Source organism: Raphanus sativus, chromosome 7, assembly GCF_000801105.2.
Source record: "Raphanus sativus cultivar WK10039 chromosome 7, ASM80110v3, whole genome shotgun sequence".
NCBI classification, from domain to species: domain Eukaryota; kingdom Viridiplantae; phylum Streptophyta; class Magnoliopsida; order Brassicales; family Brassicaceae; genus Raphanus; species Raphanus sativus.
Genome location: NC_079517.1, coordinates 16307076 through 16334210, shown reverse-complemented (window position 1 = coordinate 16334210; position 27135 = coordinate 16307076). Strand labels below are relative to the sequence as shown.

Below are 27135 nucleotides of genomic sequence, written 5' to 3'. Positions count from 1 at the left end.
AAAAAGAAGCAAAAAAAGAACCATTTAAGATCTTATCAAACCATGGCTATCGAAAAGAGAACCATGATTGCCTCCTTCATCGTCGTCATGATGATGGTAATGATGATCATGACCGAAGTCGAGGCCAGGAACCATGTTTCAGTCAAGCCGCCTCCAAAAAAGAGGTTTATCTTTTTCTAAATCGATGGCTCATAAAGTTTATGAGAAAATAAATGGTTCTTACAATGAGGAGCTTCAAGCATGGTTAAATATATTGTCATTTTTTTCATCCTCCTATGATTAGTTGTGGATGTTTTACTTATATAATAATGTTTTTCAAAAGAATATTCATATGTGAATGAAATGTATACTAGTTTCATATTGCATAAAATGAGATTTTTTATTTTATGAATCTCTCTAAAAACATAACAAAAATGCTCACTTATTTACTCTCTTAGTTTGTTATTAAACATGATATACAAATATCCTTATTTAATATTACTAAAGTTGTGTTATCATGTGAGGTTTAGTTACGGTATTGTGGTTTGTTTCGTTGTAACTTCGGTGATGGCATGAATATTACGGGAAATGGCCTGTTATGATCTTAACAAATTTTATCGTGTCTTATACGATCCCAGAAAATACAACCTTGTTAAATATGACTTCGATTTGATCATTCGATTAGAATTCAGATAAATTATCAATTTTTTAAAAATATATACCTAAATTTAAATTGATCATAACAAAAATTAATCAACCTTTAATTCAAAATCAAAACATCCGACATGGCAATATTGTAGCGTTATTAGTTAAAACAATGTTGGGTCGCAAAGGTCGGGTATGTCGGGAAGAATAAACGACTAATACGATTATCAATAGAATATTGAGTTTTGGAAATATAAATTTCGTAAGGCGTGGTTAGGCGTGGAAAATTTTCATTAACTAGGACTAGTAATCTACTAAGGTTAACTTAACTACGCTTTAACTCAAGTATATTTGTATACCCTTATGGATCTCAGATATAACACGTATCCGACCCAGTATCCGACCAATTTAAAACCTCATCTGATCGGGTATTTTTCTATATCCAAATCCGATCTAAAACCCAATTTTTTCGGATAATTACCGGTTTGGATCTGAGAAATATGCACATGTTTACTAGTAATGTAGATAGACTTCCAACATAAAACCAATTGGTGATAAGTGGAGTGGTCCATCTATCTTATATTACTAAGGATCCCTTTTAATATCCGATGTGAGACTTTTGTCCCTACTACGCCTCTTCGCGATGATGGTTCTTTGAGCGTCAATCTATCGGAATGTTTGGATAAGGACCGATGGACCGACTTTTGGCTGAATCTAGATCGGATTTGATTGTTTGGATTGGGCTCTGATACCATGTTAATCTAGATGAGCTTTTAACCTAAAATCAATTGGTGATAAATGAAGTGGTCCATATATCTTATATATTACTAAGGATCTCTTCCAATATCCGATGTGAGATATTTATCCCTAATACATATTTCACCGTTGCCTTCAAATTAATCACCACCAGACCACAAACTCGAGTTATAATTTCTTTCTTTTAGATCTCTTTATTATCGTTTTCTCACTTTTCAACCCAAAATTGTTTTGCATAACTTCAACATCCAGTCACTAAATATTTCAAAATCAGAACCACGATGGAGGGTCTTCTCAAGACGTTATAAACGACTTAATGATACTCAAAATGTGTGGTCAAATCTCTATAGAACCTTCATATCGCTATCGTAGAAAGTCGAAACCCATGTTAACAAATGGACATATGGAAGCCACCTCCTTCACGTTTATAGGGAAGAGAGGGAACTCTTTTGTTTATAGGGAAGAGAGGGAACTCATGTTTATAATTACTAGTCGACTACGAATAGATAACTTAATTAACTTTAATCTTTCTCAAAAAACTTAATTAACTTAATAACTTATAATTCTTTTGAATCATGATTTTGATAAGTTATATACTATACATGATCGCACTAAATCATTTGAAAAGTTGATCATTCTATTTTTTTTGTAACTCGTTAGTTTATTTCTGTGTAATTGTTTTCGATAACTTAGCACTTTAAGTGATACTTATGATCTGAACTCTGGATAATTTATCTAACAATATTTATAAGAGTTTACTTTATTGTTTTTCTTTAAATGACAATCTAATAATCGCGTTCCTAGCTTTCCAATATAAGAGGAAACCGTTGAAAATTGGGTGGTGATGCAACATAACACAGGTGGCAAACTACTGAACTATCATTATGTATTCAGTTTATATAAAAATCTTCTTATATATATTGATAGTATGTAACGTTATATAAAGGGGAAATACCGAATCATGTTACTCATCAATCTATCATTTGTTGAATTGTTGTGTTAGAAAGCGACCAACGTCACAAGTTGACATTACCTGGAAAAGAACTATAGTAGAAATCTTCTCCTTCGACCTAAACCTTTGATGATACTGACATTAATTGTCACTTTTATTCGAGATTACTACGATATAATATTAATATACATTTTACAACTTATTTTTTTTGCATGTTTGTGTGAGAGGACTTGTTTTTATAAATAAATGGTACACCTCTTATAAAGATGGCATGATCTGAATATACCTTGACATCAAACATAGACTAAAATACCATTTAACAAAAAATGAACACCTTCTCTTCTTCTTTTGTCGACAGAGACCTTTATTTAGATATGGTAAACTACTTGAACCATTATATGTAAGAAAATCACATTAACCAAATATATATAAGACAGGTAAATAGTGTAATTAGATCAGACCGTTTCAACCTTACGCGTGTGATACTTTTTTTGTTCACCCTATCTCATGTAGATCTTGTAGAGCACTAAATGTTACATGCCGACACAACACAAACGAGTTGTGTATTGCGATGATTCCTAAACCACATAATTAATGCAAAGACATAAACTACTCGCACTAAGATATGAATTTTTAAGAAAAAGAAGATTTTACAGCAAATAGAGGAACTAGCACATACCTAGCTAAGAAGAGACGTGGGTATCTTTGTATATTGTTGAAAGATTCCACGTATATATGGAGGAGATAAGGAATCTTAAAAGAGAATCCTAATCTTCAAAGGAGAATGAACGGCCAGGATTCAGCATATGTTAACTTTAGGAATCTATTCTAAGGAGAGAATCATGTAACGACAAGAGGGAGTGGATCATTAGTGACATAAGGGCGAATATTTAAACGTATAATTGTATAGTTTAAGTTAGAGTGCCAGAATATATAATCATAGTATAAATGTCATGGTCCCCATTACATACTACTTTCGTGTTCTCGATGAATCTATATGTATTTTATGTATTTCACTACCTCAACAATGATGCAACATAAATAAATGCTAAACAGCAATAATCTTAAACTTATATGTGAATACGATATTATTATTGATCTTAACGTCACTTGTAATAAAATGTTGCATATATTTTTCTAACAAAACTTTCTAGAATAGTTTGAACTTAGGTGTTAGTTGTGAATACCAATTATCGCCTAGAACGACGATGTCATTATTAGACTTGGTGAACAGATACATGGGTTAAAAGTAGAACTTATTATTTAACGGGTTTGTACTAATAACGTTAATATTTTGTAATTCTATACTCATATTTGGTAGTATTGCAGTGAAGGTGTTGTAGACTTTAATAAATACTAGATCTGGATCCGTGCAACCGCACGAGTATTTATTTTCTGTTTTTAGTTTTTTTTATATTAAATGATGTATTTGTAATATTTGATAATAAATTTATATCGAAAACTAATTTTTGCAGTTATAACAAAAATTAAAATTAAAATTTTAATAAAATATTCTTATATAAATTCAGTTATCCTAATTAAAATAGTATAGGTGTGGGTGATAATGCTTTCGAATTCCAAATATTTGGAATTTCTATTAATATAAATTTGTTAAAAAATAATCACACTCGGTATTTAATTTTAAATCTTAATTTGGGTGTACTAAATGTTATATTTGTAAATGTAATCATATTAAATTAAGTAATTTTATATTTTTACGTTTAACGTAAAATGTATCACCGACACTGGAGATCACCTAAACAAATCTAACATTTATATGATTAGATGTATGTGTAAGATATATAACAAACAAAGTTTTTAAATGATAAGTATGAAAATACACAATATGGTTAGTATGCTATTAAACATGATACGTTACTTATAAAATTTGTAAGAATAAATAATTGTTAAACTTTTAACAAATTTGTGACATATAAAAATTAAGATTATAATTTGTAAGAAAATGAAATGTAATATAATATATATTTGATCTAACTGCTAATTCATTATAAATGGGCTTACGTGTTCAATAATTTTCAGATTGGATTTTGACAATTAGTTTTCATAATTACTGTAGACTAATGAGAAAATCAATGAAAAATAATTTTTTGAAAATAAATAAAGTGATTCAGTTTCTATATCTTGTAGTAGAGATGGGCGTTCGGATATTCATTCGGGTTTGATTCAGGTCTCTTTGGGTTTTAGATTTTTGGGGTGAAAGGTTTTAGCCTCATTCGGCATTTATAATTTCGGTTCATGTTCTGGTTCGGATAACTCATTTGAATTGTTTAAAAAAAAAAATTCTTAAAATATAAAAGTAAAAATTTATATAACAAATAAATTTGAATAATGTATGGCAAAAACTTAAACTTAACATAAAAATTGTTTTGGTTCGAATATTAAAAGATAGTGATCTCCTACCATATCATATGCGATTTTTATTATCATTAAATATGGTAAATTTAGAATTAGGAAATGTATTTATTAAACTGAAAAGACAACATTAATATAATTATAAATAATTTCGAAATTGATTTAGTAGAGAAAGAAAATTAAATTTTATATTAGGACAACACATTAACTCAACTGAAAAAGACAACATTAAAATAGGTAATTTAATTTATATTAAGACAACACATTAAGTCAACTGGAAAAGACAAGCATTAAATTAAGTAGTTTAATTTAATTTTCAGTGGCATTTAAGCGTAAATACTGTGCAACTTGTAGGGTTAATCCATACGTGTACTTCTGTTTTAATATAAAATAACTAAAAATGAAGACGGAGTCTCAATTAAGATGACTTTGTGGGTTGAAATAATCCTTTGGTATTCTCATATTCAAATGTATCGACCAATTGATTATTGTTTGATTCATCAGTAGTGGACAATTAATATACTCTTGCCGACAGTCGCTCCAATACCATGGGAGATTTCATTAAAAAAAATACTATGGGAGATCAAGTAAATTATAAATTAATGCGTGTTCTGATTATTTTAAGAGATGTGTAAACAAAATGATTTAGGTTTAGGATCATCTTTGTTGGTTTTACATTATTCCTTTTATACCATATTTTAAATTAACGATTATGACGACATAGGCATTAAGCAACACAAACAGCTCGACTTTCTTACAAAAAAAAAAACACAAACAGCTCGACTTTTTGAGCTAATAAAAAGAAAAGAGAAGTAGTTATTTTGCTATTTAAAGTCCTTTTTGTCAGCTTTATTTTAATTATAATCGTTGTTGTTTTATATGGAAAAGAGGAGAAAGTGACAGCTCTCTCTCACTGATTGAGTTAATATGAACGAGAGAAGTGACGTCAGATTACGCAAAGCCATGGCTACGAAATCTAACAGCTTCACACGTGTCACTTTACTCTTCCACCGCAGACTACAGTTATCTTCTGTATCTAAAACTCCTTTTAGACCATCTCAATGAGTTTTTCTATTTTTTCCAAAAATTGAATAACTTTATAATAAAAATAAAATTTACTTTGACGTATTGTTTAAAATAAAATTTTCTATATTTTAAAATAAAAATTAGAAATAATGCTATTTTCCTACATTTATAAAATAACATTAAAAATCGATTGAAACAAATTTACCTCTAAATATATACTAGTACTATTATAAAAACAAATATAGAAGTAAATATCCATAGTTCTCTAAATACTACTTATTTATCTGATCTAAATATATTTATTCTGTGAAAATAAAATAAAATTTCACATACTTTCTCAATACCTCATCTGAGGTGGTGGGGTCGATGAGCAAAGCCTCGTTATTTCACACGCCAAAAAGCAGAGAGCAACACAAACAAACACCATTAAAATAATAAGGAAGCTCGAAGAATCTCTCCCCAATTAATGGAACCATCTCTCTCTATGCTGATGTAGTTCCCACGAGCTTCAGAGCAAGCTTGCAGCGCAATTTCCTGTAACGGAAACCATATCGGCTTAGTATATACAGTCCTGCGTATATATATTTTATCAAATAAAGTTTCTAATTTTATATATATATTCCTCGGTGGCTTAAACCTCTCTCTCCCACAGTACAACTCACGGCTTAACCTCTTCCTATATTGCTAATTGAGGCTCCAGGTTCAGTTCTACAACTTAGAAGTTCGTTTCTTTGTTTTGTTTAATGGTGTTTGTTTCCTTTGAATCCCTCCTGAATGTGCTGTTCCTTTAAATAATGTTAGTCGACCATACAATAGTTTAATTCTTGGATTTTTAAGATTTTATTTTTTTCCTTTTCCTTGCGGTGAAGTTTGTCTTGTTTAGTTTTGGAGATAGAGCATAAGTTGTTGGGAACATAAACAATAAGTGAATCTAATCTGGTGTTTTGTGGTTTATTCCTCCTTGTCTTGTGTAGAATACGCATGAAAACTGAACCAAACTGATAAAAGATCAGTATTACCAAGAAACCAAACTTTGTCTTTCTGTCGTCAGTCGAATCACATCAAAAGAATGGATAACACTTCAGATATTCCAGCAGAAGAAATGGATGGTTGGGTTAAGAATCTGATCTCTGAAGAAGATATGTTTAGCTCTTCTTCAGAGCTTGTGAACTTCGAATCTTTTGCTTCTTGGTGCAACACCCCTTCCGCTAATGATATATTGTTCACTCAATACGGCTTAACCACCTCTCAATCCACTACTACACCTACACCTTTTGGAGGTTTCACTGCATTACATGTAGATCCTTCTCCTTCTTTCAATGGTTTAGAAGGGTGTTACGTTGGCGAGAAGAGACCGGTCCAGGAGATGAGCTCTCAGTTTCATTACCTATCAGGTAAAAGAAGCAAGAGTAGCGCCATAGAGTGTAGTGTTCCAAGGTCATTGAGCTATTCACTTGATGAGAAGATGCTTAAGGCACTAAGCTTGTTTATGGAGTTCTCTGGAGAGGGGATTCTGGCTCAGTTCTGGACTCCTGTTAAGTCTGGAGATCAGTACATGCTTAGTACTTGTGATCAGGCTTACTTGCTTGACTCGAGGCTATCTGGATACCGTGAAGTGTCGAGAAAGTACACATTCTCTGCAGAGACAAGCCAATACTCTTCTCCAGGTCTTCCAGGGAGAGTCTTTATCTCTGGAGTTCCTGAGTGGACATCAAACGTGATGTACTACAAGACAGCTGAGTATTTAAGGATGAAACATGCTCTAGATAACGATGTTCGTGGCTCGATTGCTATTCCTGTCCTTGAAGAATCTGGTTCATCTTGTTGTGGTGTCCTGGAACTTGTGACATGCAGGGAGAAACCAAACTTTGATTTGGAGATGGACTCTGTTTGCCGTGCTCTCCAGGTTAACTCCCCTTCTCCCTAGCTTCTCTTTTGTGTGTGTGTATGTGTCTTTTCTTGTTCTTGTGGTGTTCCCTAATGTCATTATGTGTCATGAACATCATATTGAAACAATGATGGCAGTGTGATATATATATATATATATACCTTTTTTTTATCTTTGTCAGGCTGTGAACTTACAAACATCAACTATTCCTAGTCGCCAGGTACATCTCTGAACCAAGCAAACAAAAATGGTTTTCATTTTTAACTTTTTTGCTTAGATCTAATAGTGTGTAAGAATATAAAGCTCCCACATCGGAAGTTTTGATTGATGGGATATGACGGATTTGGACTCCTCCACTTATCCCCAGTTGGTTTTAAGTTGGAATCCCCAAAAACTTAACATAGTTTGGTTCTTTTCCAGTACCTTTCAAGCAACCAAAAAGAAGCTTTGGCTGAGATAAGAGATGTCCTTAGAGCAGTGTGCCATGCACATAGGTTACCTTTAGCACTAGCTTGGCTTCCATGTAACTGCTACTCCAATGGAGCCAACGATGAGCTGGTCAAAGTCTATGGCAAAAAATCAGATGGAGGTTCTCTTCTTTGCATAGAAGAGACTGCATGTTATGTGAATGACATGGAGATGGAAGGCTTTGTAAATGCATGCATGGAGCATTATCTGAGCAAAGGGCAAGGAGTTGCAGGCAAAGCACTCATATCAAACAAACCGTCTTTCTCATCTGATGTAAAGACATTTGATATCAGCGAGTACCCTCTTGTTCAGCATGCTAGAAAGTTCGGTCTTAATGCTGCAGTTGCTACCAAACTAAGGAGCACGTTCACTGGGGATAGTGACTATATACTTGAGTTTTTCTTACCTGTACACATGAAGGGAAGCTTAGAACAACAACTTTTGCTGGACAGTCTCTCTGGCACGATGCAGAGAATATGTCGGACTCTGAGAACTGTTTCAGATGAAGTTGGACTTTGGAATGGAGACAGAATGTCAAATCTTACACAAACTACTGTTTCAGAAGGAAGCTTTCAGACAACATTGCTTGACACAGATGTCAACTATACTAGAACTAGTATCATCTCGAGTGATATAGCAGGTTCTCATGGAACTCTTCAACAGGTATATGATGTGTCTGAATGTCTGATTCGTGTATGTTCTGCATTAGATAATGGCAGGTAGATGTATAGGATGACTGGGTTTATTAAAAGTAACTTAAATCTTTATGTACCGGTAAAAAATCATATTTTGGTACGGTATGTCTTTTATGATAAAGAAAAATACTCTTATTAGATAGGAATGTTTTTCTAAAGGAAAAAATATAAAGAGTTTTGAGGCTGTAAAAATAAGGGTTTAAAGGATTATATTATTCATATAATTAATATGCAAACTCGGTATTTGCCTCATTGTATTTTGCTCTTTAATTTTTTTTCTTTTTCCAAGTTTAATTTGCGTTTGTTCCCATCACATATTTTGTAGGAACCTAGCGGAGCTAGAAAATACGAGAAGAAGAAAAGCAGCACAGAGAAGAATGTGAGCTTAAACGTTCTCCAACAATACTTCTCTGGGAGCTTAAAGGATGCTGCAAAGAGCCTTGGTGGTGAGAATTAGTGTTCACTTCTTGTATCCCTTACAAACTGTTCACCTGCTAACTTGGATGCTTTTTTTTACAGTTTGTCCCACTACATTAAAACGGATATGCAGACAACATGGAATCATGAGGTGGCCATCTCGCAAGATTAACAAAGTGAATAGGTCACTAAGGAAAATACAGACAGTGCTGGACTCTGTCCAAGGTGTAGAAGGAGGACTAAAGTTTGACTCAGTAACAGGGGAGTTCATAGCAGTCGGCTCGCTTACTCAAGAGTTTGATACTCAAAAGAGTCTACCATTGGGTCATGATGATGCATTTGTAAGAAGGCAGTGTGATATGGATGAAGATATGTCTTTAGAGCTTTTGAAAGTCAAGTCTCATGATGGTGGCAGGGTTAAGTTGGAGAATAGTGTTGAACCAAATGAAGCAAGACCTACAGGTAAGTGAACCTATTTGGATAAGCTATTAGAACTAGTGAAGAATCTAATAAGCTATTTTTTTATGTCTACAGGATCCTTGATGGAGCCATGGACAAGCAAACAGTCTGGCTTGAACTATAGTGATGATTTTGATATAGGGACAAGGAGTGCAGATGTAAAGAAGGACAAAGACCTTTGTTTCCGTAGGTGCCTGAGCTCTCTAGCACTTGCTGAACCAAACCCATCGATCTCAAGCAGCATGTCGGATTCATCAAATGGTTCAGGAGCGGTTCTTGTTAGAAGTTCATCTACTTCCATGGAACAAGATCAGAACCAAATGCTTAGAACTCACAACAGTAGCGGCGAGAGCGGATCATTACTGACTGTAAAAGCCACTTATAGAGACGACACTATACGTTTCAAGCTAGATCCATATGTTGTTGGGTGTTCTCAGCTATACAAAGAAGTTGCTAAGCGTTTCAAGCTGCAAGAAAGTGCGTTTCAGTTGAAATACTTGGATGATGATGAAGAATGGGTGATGTTGGTCACAGATTCTGATCTTCAAGAATGTTTAGAGATATTAAATGGTATGAGAAAACATACTGTGAAGTTTTTGGTACGTGATTTACTTGGAGCCGCAATGGGAAGTTCAGCAGGCAGCAATGGGTACCTCGGAACATGTTCCTAGCATCTGTATTATCACCACAGTATCATATATATAAACACATTATCTATGTTTGGTCTGATATTAGATACTCATGTAGGACAAAAGATATGTGTAGTGGAGTTGAAAGAATGTATATAATCATAAAAAGGCAGATATATATATGGTATTTTGGCTTCAAACAATTTGTAGACGTAGATCTTGAATGATATATATTGGCTTGTCTTGTCTTGGCGTTCACGGTACCATACTTTGCATAACGAGGAACTATAGTGACTATATAAGATTGTAAAAACACATATAAAATAATTTTTAAAATCAACAACCTTATTTCTAACATTATTAATTCATAGGCTTTTTACTGTAAATAATATTTTTAGAAAAAGAATAAATATTTGGTCGGTTTCGGAAAGAAACAAGTAATACATAGTAGAGTACTCTGAAAACGTATCGCATTGTCTGACAGGAGTTTGTTAGTAGCAAAGTGGATACACACTGAACGTATCGCATTGTCTGACACGAGTTTGTTAGTAGCAAAGTGGATACACACTGAGTTCCAAAAGTTACTATTAGAATACCACCATTTTGTTGTAAATAACATTTGAGGCCGTGATTTTTTTACTTTTAAACAAACTTGTCATATGTTATAATCCTGACACCGTTGAATACTATCGTACATTAATGCACATAATTCGTTTACTGAAAAAATTAGTTATAGAATGTCTGTTCATTTGACTCTTCTTCGAGTGCTTGAAGCAACCAAATCGAATATTTTGTGAATCAGTAAACCTTTGTTAAGCACAAAAAAAGAAAACAATTTCTCTTTTTACATGAACGTTTGAGGAAGAAAAACATAGGAAGCAGAGAAAAGAGGAAAACAACAAATAACTAAAAAATTCAAACAAGAAAAAAGCGTCATATTACTTTAAGGAGTATAGAATTGAACTCAAATGGTATTTAATGGCTTGTTCATCCATCAAACATTAACGGCAAGAAATTCCAGTAAACAACATGATTTGGGGACTTTAAGCACAACCTCACACCATTCAAGCTTCCCATAAACCTCTTCTTCGCTGCGCCTTTCAACCGCAAACACAGCACACCAAATATTCTTCTCGTTGGAGACAAAACCACGCACTTCCTTTTCCCACAAAAGCGCAATCTTTCCACCATGATTGACCATCCTAACACGAGTACAGCTCTTTGGTATTTTTGTAAGTTCTTCCAAACCCTTTAAATCTCTCCACAATATTCCCTTGGAGTCGTACCATTGAAGCTTTCGGGACAAGCTATACTTGTACATTATGTTGTCTATCACGCATGAAGAATCACAGAAAGCCGAACATATACGCGTCTCATATCCTACAACGTCCCACTTATTTTCAGCCGCCGTGTAAACCATATTCTTATCCCCAATCAGGTAAAGCTTTCCGTCTATGGCTAAGCTTCTTAATGTAAGACTCTTCCCGAATACCTCTGCTCTAGGGCATGGTACATGCTCCCATATTTGTTTTTTCAGATCGAAAACCTCCATCGAATCTGATGAATCCGGATCATTCCACCCTTCCACTACGTATATTTTCCCATCAATAACGCTCACAAGAGGCCACTCTGGCGTCATCTGTATGCTTGGAGTTGGAGCTTCGTGCCAAGTGTGAGACCGACAGTCCAAGAAGAAGACTCTAGACGAGATCCCACCATCGATAAATTTGCCAACCTTGTAGATAGTAGAACCAATTGCGACACAATTCCACCAAGGCCAAGCAGAAATTTTGAGAGTTGAGACAGAGACCATATGATAGTTGCTCGACTTTGGGATTCTAAATGGTCTAAAGCATGGACTGAACAATCCTGAGATAGGGTTAGGCTTAGGTTTAGGGCTTGGAGTTGGTCTTTTACATAGAGTGTACCAACATTGTTTAGAACCATAGCTGAACCTTAAGCACAAATAGAGACAACTCTCGGTGCGGCCTAAGAGAGTTCGGGTCTGGTAAAGCTCAATCGATCTAATAAGAGAGCGAAATCTCTTGGAGACTAAGCAAAGAGTCGGGTAGTACGATCTTGAAACCCGACCTAAGCAATTCAACAGTAAATCATTAGGAAGATCAAGAATATGTACCCGTGTAAACTCTATGAAATTCGTCATTGGCAGAAAACGTTTAGAGAATAATCTCGTGAGCCTTTATTAACTACTATATAGTATCAGGAAATATTCGAGAGACGTATCAAAGCGGATTAGACCAAATATGTGAAAAACAAAATTCGAGTTAATCGATTTAAAGTCAGTGCCGTGCGAAAACTTTTTGATGTGTATATTTACAATAAATACTAATATAATTATAATCTAAATTTATATGAGAAAAGATTTAAATATAAACTAAATAAAACTTTAAAGATTGTAAAACAAATATATTAAATTAATATTTGGTTTGAACATATGTAGCTAGAGTTAAATTTTATAAAACAAATTATAGGAAATAATTTGAACTCTCGTAGAGAATTTCCTATATATAATTCTTTCTCTTGGTACTTGGACAGTGATCATGTGTGGATTATTGATCGAGCATGATTAGAGGAAGCATGGCAATGGCAAATGCTGATGCTGGTCTGGATTGATATGACGCCTAAAACAGACCGAAAGCGGAACAAAACATACTATTTTGACTTTAATCATTTAAAACCAAAAGTTTTCACAATTTAATAATCATACAACAAGAAAGATTTAAAGAAGAATTTAAATTGGAGAAGAGAATACATATCTTAGCACAAAAAAACAATTAGACAACAATTTTAATAGCATCAATTTTTGTTTGTAAAATTTTATTAAGTTCTTATAGTGTCTTTCAGCTTATGCTAAATTCACATTTTTGCATATGGACCAGGCTTGACCTAGTGTATCCTTCATTTTCTTAGAAGTGGTGAACTTTGCACTTCTTTTACGACCTCACGTCGCAATATATATCCCACTTCCAACATATCTTTCTTGTTAGAAAAAAAACTGATTTGTATCTCAGGAGAACTAAATGTCGATCAGAGACGGGACATGGTTCTCTCAAGCGCCCTAGTATACTCTACTTGTTCACCTGTGTCGGTTTGGGGTACGGTCTACACGAGGGAGTCTAGAGAGAGTTTCGTTGGATTCTCAGCATCTGACATCAACTACATCACCTTTGAATACTTGATGCACGTAAATGTCTCTCACACGTGAAAACATGGACGAGAAGATCCACTAAATCTCGCTAAGGTATATTAAGTCGAGTGTTTTATATAATTACATTTTAACGGCGATGGAGTTTTGTCCTAATCCGCAGAACCTCAACTGGAAGAGAGTCCTATATATTTGGGACAAACATGAAACATCTCAAAGTTTTACTATAAATGTTCATGAAAATATAATTAATATACTAATATAAACATATTAAAAATTATGTATTAATTTTAACAAAGGGAGAAATCTATATAATAGTAAAATATCTAATAGTAAAAATTTAATATAAAATTATGTAGGTAAATGTAAACATTTTTATCATTTACATATGCTAATTAATATACATACAATGTAGATGTAAAGTTACAAGTGATAAACATATGTAACAAAGGTAAAAAGTACAATATTAACAAAAATATATGTGATCAAAGATGGAAAAGAATCAGCAAAAAGTCATAAAAGACAATAAATAATAATAATAAATAATCTTAGATTGATCAGACGGACGTTTTGGAAACACGACGGGATAGAAGCACGACGTTTTCGAAGCATGACGTGACTTAGCCGCTAAGTTTTCCCCGAAACTTCGTATGCGCGGAATATTATTTCAGAGACATTATAAGTCGGAAGCAGGACGGAAAGCAAGCAGGACGGGAAGCAAGCATGACGGGAAGCAAGCACGACGGGAAAACCCGAAATCGACCGAAAACTCTGATTTCGGTATTGTCTATTTTTCGAGGAAGCCGGAGACTCGGGAAATATTTTTATCCAAGTTCAGAATCCTTATGGAGTCTATTAGTAATATTCAGAGCATCAGAACGGGAGCGGAAAAATATTCGGGATTGGTCACGGGTCGAAAATAAGCCGGAAAGGTCGAAATCGCGCAAATCGACCGAGAAGCTCGATGTGGCTTGATCTGAGAGGTCAGGACGTGATGTTTATCCACTAGGCAGCTGAGTGTCAACCCAAAGAGGAGGTGTAGGCGTGCAAGAGCCTCTCCCTTGCTGCTTGACAAGTCGTAGCACGAGGTGCCTCCATATCTGCAGTCTGCACATGCGAACCGACACCCAGGGAACTCGTGTGTCGCGATGCAAGCACTCCAACCAGTCTGAGAGACATGTGGACGTGCTGCTGTCATCTGGCATGTGAGGGAGTCATGCTGAGTGACATTTGGACGCCCGTGTGTCGCAACGCATGCAATCGGAGCCATGCGCGACGACACACAGGCGATAGGGTCGCACCATTTCAATGGTTTTGCCATTCCTATATAAACCCACCCCCCTCCCCCCCCGGCTCATTTCATTCATCAGTCAGACCCAAAATCACTTCAAAACAAAGCTAAAGAGAGAGAAAGTAGAAAAATTTTAAATAGAAAATACCATAAAATATGATATAAAACATAAAAACCAATTAAAAATAGATAATCATGCATTATTAATTAGTTGATTAGTAAAATATAAGTTGAACCCTTAAAATTTGTCATGTTAGTAAAATAAACTCAAGATCAATTTTATTCATCATAGATCAAACATCAGAACAAGAGAAATTATATAAATCCTCAAACATGAGAATATTAAATTATCAGGCTATATATATATATATATATATATATATAATTTATAAAGTAAACAAATCTACTTTTTATCATTTTCTTTGTAATTTTAAATAACCTTTGACTCTAGTACTAACTAACAAGTAGCAAGTAGCAACAACAAAAACAACAACAAATGAAAAAGTCAAAATTACAGTTGCAGTCATGCTACATTCTTTTATTGGAGCCCAATATAAAGCCCATTTTAATGTAAAATACATAAAAATAGTATAAGCCCATCTTTTATTTAGTCTAAAAAGTCACGTGCACCGATCACGTGATATTCTTTTCTTTTCTTTTCTAATCAAATCCATTTACACAGAAGAGTAGGGTTTTTGTTGGTGGCCTTTGACAAGAGATTTGAGATGGCGCTTAGAGGAGTATGGCAGCTCCAGAAGCTGGTAGTGAGCTACTGTAACTGGGGAGGTAGCAGTAGAGGCATAAGGTACCCACCAGTTCTTTATCATCTATCTATACGAATCTGGACAACATTTGGACGACATTTGATGTTTATATGTTTGGGTCTATTGTTCGCTCTTTGATGTATCCATGTTAATGAAATCGTTACCATTTCATAGTTAGGAACTAGTACTGAACATGTTCCTTATTGTTAAATCATTATACAGATCCTTTATGGAATCAGAATTGCCTGCGCTGATAGAGAAAAATCCACAGCTCGAAGTGGTAACCGAGCTTTCAAGGGGGCAACATCCTTACCTCAAGGGCATATACAGTATGTACTCTTACTTTTATAAATGTACAGGTCATGCAAGTGTTTAGCGATTTTTATATACGGTTTTGTTGTATAGGGAATAGAAATGAGAGGGTGGTGTGTGTGAAGAACCTGGATCCTGAACAAGTGCTTCTGAATGCAACGAGGCTTAGGAACTCTCTTGGAAGGAAAGTGGTGAAGCTGAGGACTAGGCATGTGACTAAACACCCCAGTGTTCAAGGCACATGGACAACCGCTGTCAAGTTCTGAGTCTTTCTTTGCTAAAATAGTATCAGGATTCATCCTTGTTATCTTTACATTCGCAAATCACAAGTTGTTTCTACTCTTATTTGGACGAAGATTCAGCTTCAAATGTTTGATTTTTTTCTGTCTTATTAATAAATTCAGGAGAGGTTTATGGTAAATTTCATTTTGCTGATCAGTTCTAGTAGGTACTTGGTATTTAGTATCTATCTTATCAATACAGACAGAACTCAAACTTTTCATTTCTTTGTTATTGGTTACGACAACATATACATGTAAAAAGAACTTTGAGAAGCTGTTTTGATTTTGGTAAAGTTTAGGAGCTTATGTCTTCTGGTATTGAAGGTAACGAAGCGGAGTTGTTGTCTGTATCCCCACGGCTGCTTGAGGACGAGTGTGTCTTGAGATACGACGATGCCACTTCTAGCATCACTTCCACTTCTTTCTTGTACTGTTGTTAATGTATGTAATCAGACAAAACCTATTCTGGTGGAATCTTAAGCTTAGTTGATAGGAATAAAGACAAAAAAAATATTTAACTAACCTCATCAATTGCTCCTGCTTTAATCTTAGATTGCATCAAGCACCATTTCTTGAAATGTACACCTGCACATGAATACAAGAGGTCACTTTCATACATTGTGCCATTGCAAGTTTTACTCGACTACACTTTGGAATAAGTGGAATCCTTAGAAGGGAGACTTACCAACTCTTATATCTATTACAGAGGAAGTCTCCTCTTTCGCTTCCAATCGCCATCGGCAATGGACCTGATACAGACATGATGAACAAGCATGCCAAGCTGAAATGAATGATGGGTTTGCAAAGAGATTGATGAAGTCACCTCAAAGTAAGAACCAAAAGGAACATCATGTGGCTGTTGCACAGTTTCAAAAACCTGAAAGATATAAGAAGTATCATCAGATGGGATATCAATTTTTTTTTCATTTTGTGCGTAGAATCTACAACAAGATTATATCATATACTATCTTACTCGGGAAAAAAACATCCTTACCAGCATTTTCTTGTCTGGTGATAGAACAACGTGCTGCCATTCGGTCACAGCAGTATCTGGTGGACACATAGGACTATTACAAATAGATCTGAACTTGATCTCTCTAACTTGACCATCATATTCTTCAGCAGTATGCCAAGGCTCAATCTAAAATATCACAAAGTTCAAGTTAAGTTTAATCTTAAAGAGCGCAGCTTTTAAAGCCAAAACTTACATTAAGGTTCTTATCCTTCCGTGCAGATCTATACTCATTAGTATAAGTGGAATCATCAGCCAGCAAAAGGTTCAGGAATTGCTCAGGTGTACTTGGGAAACCATCCTGCACACAGGAGTATATGATGCATAAACTTCCAGAAAACAAACTATAGCATTAAAAAAAGAAGAAACAAATGCTTACATTGTAAATGCCGACAAGGACTTCTTCCTTGACAAATGCCTGAAACGTTACAGGTACAGCTGCAATATCTTCAGGAGCTTTCACTTGTACTTTACCACCTCCTCTCACAGAGCTACTGTGAGCACGCAGAGCAGACTCTGCTCTCTCCTACAGAGTAAGAAGCCACCAAAAAAGGTGAAAAATGTTAAGTTTTTCAGGCAATCACATCAAGTTAAATGCTTTATTAACCAGCCAAATAGGAGAGAGACCTTCTTTTCAACTTCTAACATTGCATGATAATTGTTTACTGCACGCTGCAATGCTTTTAGTGTATGGTTCCTGTTCCAAAACGATGCAAATTTATACCTCACTCTACCTGAAATAAAAGAAGGTGTTCCACAAAGACATAAACATGACAAAGCACATTACAGATAAAAATTCCAAAACTCTAGTCCTACAGGAAAAAGGCTATGCCATAAACTAAATGTGAAAAATGTTCTGAACTAACATTATTAAAAAAAAAACATTTTGCTGAAGATGTAGAAAGACATGAAGTTTGATCTAATCACAAAACTGAAAATCCAGTAATAAACATAAATCTCTAACCATCAGGAGTCCCAAGAGGGGGAACACCATGCCCACCAGCGCCCATCCGTAGTATGATTGTAATAGCTGGGTTTATCAATGCATGTTGACTTCTACGAATCTATAATAAACATTTACGCATCATTAGCCCAGTTATCAGTTTAAATCAATAGAAATTCTGAGTGGTCAAGAAAATAATACTACCTCATCTATATCTCCCAGAGGTACAACTACCTGCAAAATGAGAAGGAGAGCAAATTTTACTATTAATTCATAGAATTTAGAATGTAGTTATTAAACTTATAGAAGCACTAACCTTCATTTGCTTAGAGAAAACATTGGAGTGGAAACATATGTGCCACGCAGAAACATATATTCGGCCATGATACAAGAACGACCTCTCCAGGGCACATGAATAGCTGTGCTCAACTACCTAAGTAAAATTGCAGGGAACATGATCAGAGTATTGAACATTTAACAGAAAAACACATCTCAGGCACATGATATTCTAACCCTTACATGAGATTCTTAGAATAAATATATCACAGTTAGTACTTGGTTGTGACTAGCTTACCTCATCAGGGAGGAGATCAAATATCGTCTGCAGAGGCCCTGGCTTTTGATGTACAATTGTTGGACCTTGCTGATCCAACGAGACCCTTCTTCTACCGGCTCCAGCATATCCAGTTATAGCACTACCAATGAAAAATCCATTTTGTAAACACAACACAACCTCGTCTAAATGAGTTGTGCTCTACTCTCTAAACAAGATAAGCCAAGAGAGCAGACTACCTAGAAGCATTCACCGGTAGTTTGATGGCATTAATGTTAAGGCAAACCTGACAAACAATATTGGATTAGCCTCCAAAGAAACAAGAAGGCTTGCCTTAAACCATTCACAGGAATAAACATACCTGTCCGGATGGGCTATCTAATGAGTGCCACACTGGACCCGTCTGGCCTTCACGTTCGACGCTAATAGTAACTGAGCCAAGGACAGTACTTTTCCAAATGATATCCCAGTCATGAATTGTTACATTGATCTGACATTACAAAACATATGGTAGATGTTAGAAAACGCATCTGGTGAACATAAAAAAGGTAGTGGTGAATTGTTTTTGCATCCAAAAATTATCAATCTAAATAAGTGACTTTCAGTACTCTTTACCAATTCATATGACAATCAACTTTATGCCCTAGGCTCCTTCACATGAGAACTCTAAACAAGCCAACTAAGTCATAAAGCCTCTTTAAAGTTGTGAATGATGAGTACCTTAACAGGAAGCTCATCTGTAGGAAAATTGAACTCTTCACCCCACATTGGATTCCTAGAGCCAGGGACCATAGAACTGTCACAAACAAAGAGATATATTAGATAGGCAAAAGTATAAGCACTCATCAATATACGTTATTTTGTACTTTACAAAGTTATAACATCTAAAAGAATTGAAAAAAGAAAAGATTTTTTTAACTACCTAAATCGTTTTTCTGATCCACAATTGACAATAGCATAAGGATCTGATGTTCCATTTAAGTTAGCACCAATGAGATTCTTAGCAGCCAGCAGTTCCACCTGAGAGAAAAAAAAAGCCAAAACAAAATGTTATAATCCAACATTAACCTTCAAATTATTCAGACAAGCAGATGAAAAGAACATAAGAACCAGTTTAAGAAACTAACCTTGATTATGTATGGAGCATTTGTCTGAGTGTCTCCTCTCAACTGTCTTATCTACACAATAAAAATAATTTCACAAACTGCAAGTCAAAAACTTGTTTATCACTCCCAAAATTTCTCAGGCTATGGATACTAAAACAAAAATAAGCGTTCAATTTAGAAAAATCAGAAAACCTTGTCTTTGTCAAAGATGGCGTCGCCACCGGAATCTCGATCAAATCCAACACCACCGTTAGCTTCGTCATCTCCGTCGACTTTGTAAGCGAATAGCCAATAAGAAACGATCAAGAAAGCAGAAGCGGCCACCGCGACCTCAATCTCCCACGTGGAAGGTACCAGAAACTCCACCCTCAACGGAACCATCTCGATCAAATAGAGTAAGATGATAAAAAATACGAAATTCACCGGCGATCAAGGAGGTCTAGGGATTCATTTTTCCGACAAATGGAATCAACAGAGAACAAATGCACTTTTGGAGAAGAAAGAAACTGAGAAATTTAGTTTAAAGAGAATGAGATTACATAAATATCCTTGGAACTGTAGGCAGTTACGGTTTATTAACTCGAAGACTGAGGGGAATAGAGGGCTAGTTTTGGAATTTGGTTTGAACAGCAGTAACCGTAGAACACCGAGTGAAAGACTTTTAAACTGAAACGATTGAAAACGTGTACATGAGATCTTTGATACAATATCACTACGTACTAAAGCAGCGCTCACCAATAAAATTCTGACGTGTGGATAATCAAAAATAAAATTAATAAAATAAAATAATGGAAACAGGCAGTTAGACAAATGTAAAAATAAAAGGTAAAAATTAAAACTTTGACTAACAAAAGAAAATCTTACGATTTAAACTGCAAAGAAAAAATCCCTATATTCTCTCAGATCACTACTATCACGTTCTAAGGTTTTCTGTCATTTATATAACTGTTTTATCTTCTATATAATGTCAGACAACTAATTTGCGTTTTTTTCTCTCTTATTCATAGTTTCCGTCTACTTCATCACTTTTTGAAGGGGTTTTAAATGGAGCACTATAATAGAAAATCATAGCATCGTCAACAACAATTGAGGTAATATTATGTATATACGACTGTTATATAAGGGATTTTTAAGGTAGATAATAGAACTTTGTCAAAGAAAGATTGAGTATTTTTTTTTTGACGAACAAGATTGAGTATTTACAATTTTTGTTTTGAATGGCTTATTCCTAGGAAGACAAGAAGACAGTAGACGTGAGGATTTTGATATTTTTCTTTGAGTTAACCATGATATGTTTTTATTTTACAAAAAAAAACCATGGTATGTTTTAGCAAAAAAAAACCATGGTATTTCGATGCTTTTGAATTTCTTCCAGTAAGAAGTTTTGGCTTAGTTACAAAAAAAAAAAGTTTTGGCTTATTATGTTTATTACAGGGCAACAGAAGCCTATGTTAAGTTACAGAAAAAAGGAAGAAGGCTATGTCATTTTTTCACTATTGAAAAAACGTGAAGACGAAGACACATCGGTAACCAGGTCAAGGTCAATTGTTCATCGCGGTATTGTACTGTAAGTTGTTATAATTTACTGTATACATTATCCAATATCCATAATTTCTGGATTTATGCAAATTCTCACTCTTCTTTGTTATGTTGACTTTTTCATTTTTACGTGTTATTTTTGTTAATCAATTTGCGTCATATATTTTTCTGTTATACGGTAGGATACGTGTGAACTTTTAAAAATCTATTCTGTGGTTTTTGCAGATGAAGATAGTAACATTTAAAAGGCAAATAGTTGTTTAAGTGGAATAAGATTTAGACTAACTAGAGGAAGATAAGGATGTTGAAAATAATGTGTAATTGTGTAGCTAATCAATACTATTAATTCTTCAACATGTCTAATTGATATGGGGTTATGTCCAACTAATGATATAATTACTTTTAGATATATAAACTGTCTTTCATCTATATGTAACTACCAATTAATAATATTTTCTCTTTTAGTTCCAACATTTTCGGATCTTTTCTCATATACATAGGGACAGTTACACGGTTTGAAAAAATAAAGACAGTTACTCGGACTTTCTCTCATGTACAGATGTATATTTAAATCATATTGGTTGAAAATCTTACATGTGCCTATTTAAATTAATAATATAATATTATAGCTATTTATTCTTTGATCCTTCGAATAATGCAGTTTTTCGTCAAAATCAATAGTATGCTTCAATCTGAAACTATATTTCCATATATCAACATATTCTAAATACAAAATTTAAGAATTTAACAAAATTGGTCAGATACAAAAAATTTAGTCCAACTAAAATCTACAAAGTATATTTTGGAAGTAAGTTTAAGATTATTAAAACTATTTAAGTTGATATTATAATGAAAATATTATTTAAAAAAATATATTCTACATGTTTTAGTTTAACGGATTATAATAGGTTATTCAAACAAAAATATTTATTAAAATATTTTACTTAAAGTTAGTGAAGACCATACTAAACATATTACATATTACTTAAAGTTATTAAAATTATTTTTTCAAACATTTTTCAAAAAAAAAAAATGTTTTTTCGGTGTGGATTAGATTTGATATTGGTTTTCAAATATCACAATTTAAGAACTGTTCGAGTATATAGGTCATGTCTAATAGAGTATGAGATTTTGATTTTATGATCGATCACAATTAAGAAAATATAATATATTGCAATTTTAAAAATAAAGTTTTAAAATAATTTCTAAAATGCAGATGACATAAGTGTATAGTTGTGCAACTTGACATATTTAATATAGTTACCAAATATTTTCTATTAATTCTGAATCACAACGAGATTAATAAGAAGTTTTAATCTATTCTATTATAATAGTTAGACCACACATATATCAATAGGTCATAGTGCTATTTTAATAGAATAAGACTAGATTTAAAGGGCAGATATATTTTAAATTTTAAATTTTTTTAAACAATTTACTTTTTATATTTTTCCTTTTTAATCATATTTGTATTTTTCTTTGTAGTCATAGTTGTGAAAATAATATCCGCGTATCAATAATAAAAATATTTTACATAAATATATGATTACAAAAAAAACAAATATAAAAATTAATTTTTTCAAAAAATATTTAAACATCGACATTTCAAAGGACGGATCATAATCTATACTAGATTTTGACCCGCCCTTAAAAAGGGCGGGTATTTTTTGTTGGAAAAATTATTTTACGTAATAAAAATTATGATTTTTGATAAATTATATATTTTAACTTTTTATGAAATTTATCTTAAATTTACTTATATGAATTATTTTTGTTATTTTAAATATGACTAAATTTTTGAAGATTCTAGATAATTTTAATCCGTAATATGATTTTATTTATTGAACCTGAAGTTAAACTTATTTTACGCTGATTTTTTTAATTTAAATAAAATATTTTATATCTTCAACACTCTCTGTATTGAAAAAAATATTTGTGCATTTCAAACCATTTTCTATAGTTTTATTAAATTTAGTTTATGTGATTTAGTTTTTATTTTAAATGAAACTATTTTTTAAGATGTTGAGATAATTCAGACACGTATTATGATTTTGTTGATTTAATCATTTGTTATTTCAACTTGATTTTATTTTGAGGTTTCATTTAATAAATGCTTTCAAATAATTACTAACATGAAAGATTTTTTGGAAAGATATTTTGCAAATATTTAAGAGACAAAATGTTTAAAAAGACTATTAATTCTGAATCACAACGAGATTAATAAGAAGTTTTAATCTATTCTATTATAATAGTTAGACCACACATATATCAATAGGTCATAGTGCTATTTTAATAGAATAAGACTAGATTTAAAGGGCGGATATATTTTAAATTTTAAATTTTTTTAAACAATTTACTTTTTATATTTTTCCTTTTTAATCATATTTGTATTTTTCTTTGTAGTCATAGTTGTGAAAATAATATCCGCGTATCAATAATAAAAATATTTTACATAAATATATGATTACAAAAAAAAACAAATATAAAAATTAATTTTTTCAAAAAATATTTAAACATCGACATTTCAAAGGACGGATCATAATCTATACTAGATTTTGACCCGCCCTTAAAAAGGGCGGGTACTTTTTTGTTGGAAAAATTATTTTACGTAATAAAAATTATGATTTTTGATAAATTATATATTTTAACTTTTTATGAAATTTATCTTAAATTTACTTATATGAATTATTTTTGTTATTTTAAATATGACTAAATTTTTGAAGATTCTAGATAATTCTAATCCGTAATATGATTTTATTTATTGAACCCGAAGTTAAACTTATTTTACGCTGATTTTTTTTAATTTAAATAAAATATTTTATATCTTCAACACTCTCTGTATTGAAAAAATATTTGTGCATTTCAAACCATTTTCTATAGTTTTATTAAATTTAGTTTATGTGATTTAGTTTTTATTTTAAATGAAACTATTTTTTAAGATGTTGAGATAATTCAGACACGTATTATGATTTTGTTGATTTAATCATTTGTTATTTCAACTTGATTTTATTTTGAGGTTTCATTTAATAAATGCTTTCAAATAATTACTAACGTGAAAGATTTTTTGGAAAGACATTTTGCAAATATTTAAGAGACAAAATGTTTAAAAAGACTAAGAACTGAATTATTAAATACTATTTACTGTAATTGCAAAATAATGATTTTTTGTTGGTTGCAAATACTGCTCGCAAAAGGTACATACAATATTTGTAATTAATTGGAAAAGTCAAGACCATATTCATAAGAAGTATTTTAATAGTATAAATGTTCATGCCTAACTGATTTTATAAACTGATAAAAATTGTTTATTTAGTAAAATAATTATATTAAATGAAAAATTAAGTGACAGTAAATATAACATATTTTTATTTTTTTATTTAAGTTATTATTTTATTTATAAAAATATGGCTTTGAATAATTTTTTTGGTTACGTTATTTTCCACCGGTTGACACTAAAATAATTTTTTTACTAAAATGAACATTTAATCATATATAAAACTTAGTTATTTACATTTTTGATTTTATAATTAGCACAAAATCTATATTGATTAACTAATAAATAAAAATCTGACCTACTGTTATTATGGTAATGTAATTAATGATGTATATTATTGTTAAGGTAATATAATTAATAAAATTATTAAGCTAATTGAAATATAGAAATACAATTAATGTAATATAATTAATGATGTGTATTATCGTTAAGGTAATATAATTAATAAAATTATTAAGCTAACTGAAATATAGAAATGTAATTAAGGTAATATTATTCATGTTTCCAAACAACTTTCATTTAGAATACTATACATGTTTCTAAACATCTCCAAAATGTACTTCAACTTTAATAATGTAGATGACTATATGTATTTTATTAAAATAGCAACATGATCTATTGATATATGTGTGGTCCAACTATTTTAGTATAATTATTAAAATCTCTTATAAATCATTTAAAAAATTATACAAAGAAAAATACAAAATAACTAAAACAAATATAAAAATTAAATTTAAAAGAAAAATAAAACAAAAATATACCCGAATCTAGTCAGATTCTTAAAGATATTCTGATTAGTGTATTAGTTACGTGTATAGTTTTTTTTTTTTTTTTTTGTCAACAGTTACGTGTATAGTTTTATTGTTAAAATCTATTAGTTTGTTTTGTCAATATATAATTGAAAGAGTAATGCTTAACTATAATTTGGTTTATTACATGTAACTCTTAACTTTTGGCCATATATCTAAATGTAATTGTTTTTTCTAATAAAAAGTTTGATTTTATTTTACAGTATATATTAAAAGAAATTAACCATCCACGCAACTGCGCGGGAAAATACTAGTAGTGTTGAAAACTCAAGTTGCTTCTCTCTCTAGAAAGTTTCTCCAACTTCTTTCTAGAAAAGTTTTCTTCATCAAAGTTAATCACCGGTGGCCGGTGAGTATTTTGCCACCACCCCCTTTCTTTTGCCTTTTGTCATCTTGTACTATATTATATCACTATCGCTTGGTGTCTTCCGACTAGCGGATCTGTGTTTCCCTAGGGGATTTTTGTAGTGTTCTTCAACTCAAAACAGAGCTTTGCTTCATGTTCTTTTTTTATCTCTGGTTTTTGGGTTGATTAATAAAATCTATATCCTACTTTCCACTTGGTTTTAAATATCATCCCGTTTGAATCTTTAGATCAAATACTTTTTTCATCGCTTACTCTGATTTCTAAATAAGAGAATCAGGCTTCGTTCTTTGCTTTTAACCATTTATGGTGCTATAACGGAGCATCTCGGAAAGGTAGAAAGAAGAGTTTTATGGATGTCTTGAATCATGCTTGAAGAGGATTTAGATGAGTCGGCGCTTTGAAGCGGTCTGGCAAAAGTCTTTCTTCTACTTGGTTTAAGTTTCCATGGGCATAACTACGGTGAATCAAGGCTACTTGTTCTAAGAATTCACGGCTTTAAAGTGGAAAGGTTTCAAGTTTGGTATCGGAGTCAGGATCTTGCGATGGAGGAAAGGAGATGCGGCCAGAAGCTTCCGGTGGTGCTGCTCAGAGACACGGCCGAGATTGCCGCTCAAGGCATGTGTGACGCGTGGCCAAGTGACGTGGCTTCTGCAGATCCACTTCCTATCACGTTGAAGGTTTCTGGATTCTTCTTTCAATTGGGCTGATTAGTGTAAAATCTAGTGAGTTTCTTTATGTTGTTAATTCTGATATCAAATGTATCGATGCCCATTGGGCTTAATCAATGATACCCGAGTTGACAAAAAAAAAACGTGTACATTTTCTTGAGGGGTATTTTCTTGAGGGGTGGGCGTTCGGTTATCCTTTCGGATTCGGATCAGGTATTTTGGATTTTTGGATATTTCAGTATAGGACTATAATATCTGTTCGGGTATTTCTATATTTCGGGTCGAGTTCGGGTATTTTTAGTTCGGGTTCGGTTATTTCTGATTCGGATTCGGATATTTAGATTTTGAAAAAAAAATAATTAGTTTTTCATTTTTTAAAGTTTTGATTAATTAGATTCGGATCTAATTGTAATACAAATTTTGATTAATTTCAAAAAATATTATATTTAATAATAATTAAGTTAGTTGTAAGAGAAATAATAAGAAGTTAAATAAATGTGATGGTCCGATCTAGATTCTTTGTATGTAAGTGGATAAAAAGTTTGTTTGGCATGAGATAATGAGCTAACTTTTCAGTCCGAATAGTAGACTCTCTTTTTAATCACTACTTAAAACAAATTGGTATCCGACTAAACAATATATCTAGCAGTCTTCTCCTCTTGTCTTGATCGTTCAGGTCAGTGGGAATATTGTTCTTTTATTAATTATTCTTTATAGTATAAGATTTTGTCTGAAACTGCCATTTTAGTTTGGAACATGTTTT

The 27135-nt window shown here is 32.7% G+C and overlaps 4 protein-coding genes and 1 long non-coding RNA gene across 5 annotated transcripts; 3 read left to right on the top strand and 2 right to left on the bottom strand.

Annotated features, from left to right (window-relative positions):
• The first annotated feature begins 6073 nt into the window (after nt 1-6073).
• LOC108814412 (protein NLP9) lies at nt 6074-10534 on the top strand. The gene is made up of 7 exons (XM_018586976.2): nt 6074-6431; nt 6706-7637; nt 7801-7839; nt 8040-8750; nt 9108-9228; nt 9302-9661; nt 9734-10534. Exons 2-7 carry the CDS (start codon nt 6801-6803, stop codon nt 10327-10329), a joined length of 2664 nt encoding a protein of 887 aa, XP_018442478.1. The 5' UTR covers nt 6074-6431; nt 6706-6800; the 3' UTR covers nt 10330-10534.
• A 610-nt stretch (nt 10535-11144) lies between these two features.
• Nucleotides 11145-12538, bottom strand: LOC108815541 (putative F-box/kelch-repeat protein At4g11770). Its single transcript, XM_018588111.2, has one exon. The coding sequence runs from the start codon at nt 12449-12451 to the stop codon at nt 11282-11284; it is 1170 nt and encodes a 389-aa protein (XP_018443613.1). The 5' UTR covers nt 12452-12538; the 3' UTR covers nt 11145-11281.
• Nucleotides 12539-15398: 2860 nt separating this feature from the next.
• On the top strand, nt 15399-16241 carry LOC108814162 (54S ribosomal protein L51, mitochondrial). Its single transcript, XM_018586668.2, has 3 exons — nt 15399-15549; nt 15731-15837; nt 15914-16241. Exons 1-3 carry the CDS (start codon nt 15470-15472, stop codon nt 16084-16086), a joined length of 360 nt encoding a protein of 119 aa, XP_018442170.1. The 5' UTR covers nt 15399-15469; the 3' UTR covers nt 16087-16241.
• A 57-nt stretch (nt 16242-16298) lies between these two features.
• Nucleotides 16299-20210, bottom strand: LOC108814160 (BAG-associated GRAM protein 1). Its single transcript, XM_018586667.2, has 18 exons — nt 19908-20210; nt 19737-19787; nt 19532-19629; nt 19330-19405; nt 18971-19099; nt 18849-18895; nt 18631-18751; nt 18373-18489; nt 18261-18290; nt 18078-18177; nt 17741-17847; nt 17493-17639; nt 17310-17414; nt 17096-17242; nt 16925-16978; nt 16787-16850; nt 16625-16686; nt 16299-16531 (listed from the first exon to the last, which is right to left on the bottom strand). Exons 1-18 carry the CDS (start codon nt 20094-20096, stop codon nt 16397-16399), a joined length of 1779 nt encoding a protein of 592 aa, XP_018442169.2. The 5' UTR covers nt 20097-20210; the 3' UTR covers nt 16299-16396.
• Nucleotides 20211-25577: 5367 nt separating this feature from the next.
• Nucleotides 25578-26456, top strand: LOC130497447 (uncharacterized). Its single transcript, XR_008936433.1, has 2 exons — nt 25578-25686; nt 25982-26456. It is a non-coding gene; the product is annotated as an uncharacterized LOC130497447 (long non-coding RNA).
• Nucleotides 26457-27135: the final 679 nt, after the last annotated feature.

Coding starts and splice junctions, on each gene's coding strand:
- LOC108815541 (XM_018588111.2), bottom strand. CDS start 12,451: ATGACGAATTTCATAGAGTTTACACGGGTACATATTCTTGATCTTCCT.
- LOC108814160 (XM_018586667.2), bottom strand. CDS start 20,096: ATGGTTCCGTTGAGGGTGGAGTTTCTGGTACCTTCCACGTGGGAGATT. Junction 19,100..19,329: donor CAGATGAGCTTCCTGTTAAG/GTACTCATCATT, acceptor TTGTAATGTCAG/ATCAATGTAACAATTCATGA. Junction 17,640..17,740: donor TGTTAGAAGTTGAAAAGAAG/GTCTCTCTCCTA, acceptor CTTACTCTGTAG/GAGAGAGCAGAGTCTGCTCT.
- LOC108814162 (XM_018586668.2), top strand. CDS start 15,470: ATGGCGCTTAGAGGAGTATGGCAGCTCCAGAAGCTGGTAGTGAGCTAC. Junction 15,550..15,730: donor GGTAGCAGTAGAGGCATAAG/GTACCCACCAGT, acceptor ATCATTATACAG/ATCCTTTATGGAATCAGAAT. Junction 15,838..15,913: donor TTACCTCAAGGGCATATACA/GTATGTACTCTT, acceptor TTTGTTGTATAG/GGAATAGAAATGAGAGGGTG.
- LOC108814412 (XM_018586976.2), top strand. CDS start 6,801: ATGGATAACACTTCAGATATTCCAGCAGAAGAAATGGATGGTTGGGTT. Junction 7,840..8,039: donor CAACTATTCCTAGTCGCCAG/GTACATCTCTGA, acceptor GTTCTTTTCCAG/TACCTTTCAAGCAACCAAAA. Junction 9,229..9,301: donor TGCTGCAAAGAGCCTTGGTG/GTGAGAATTAGT, acceptor TTTTTTTTACAG/TTTGTCCCACTACATTAAAA.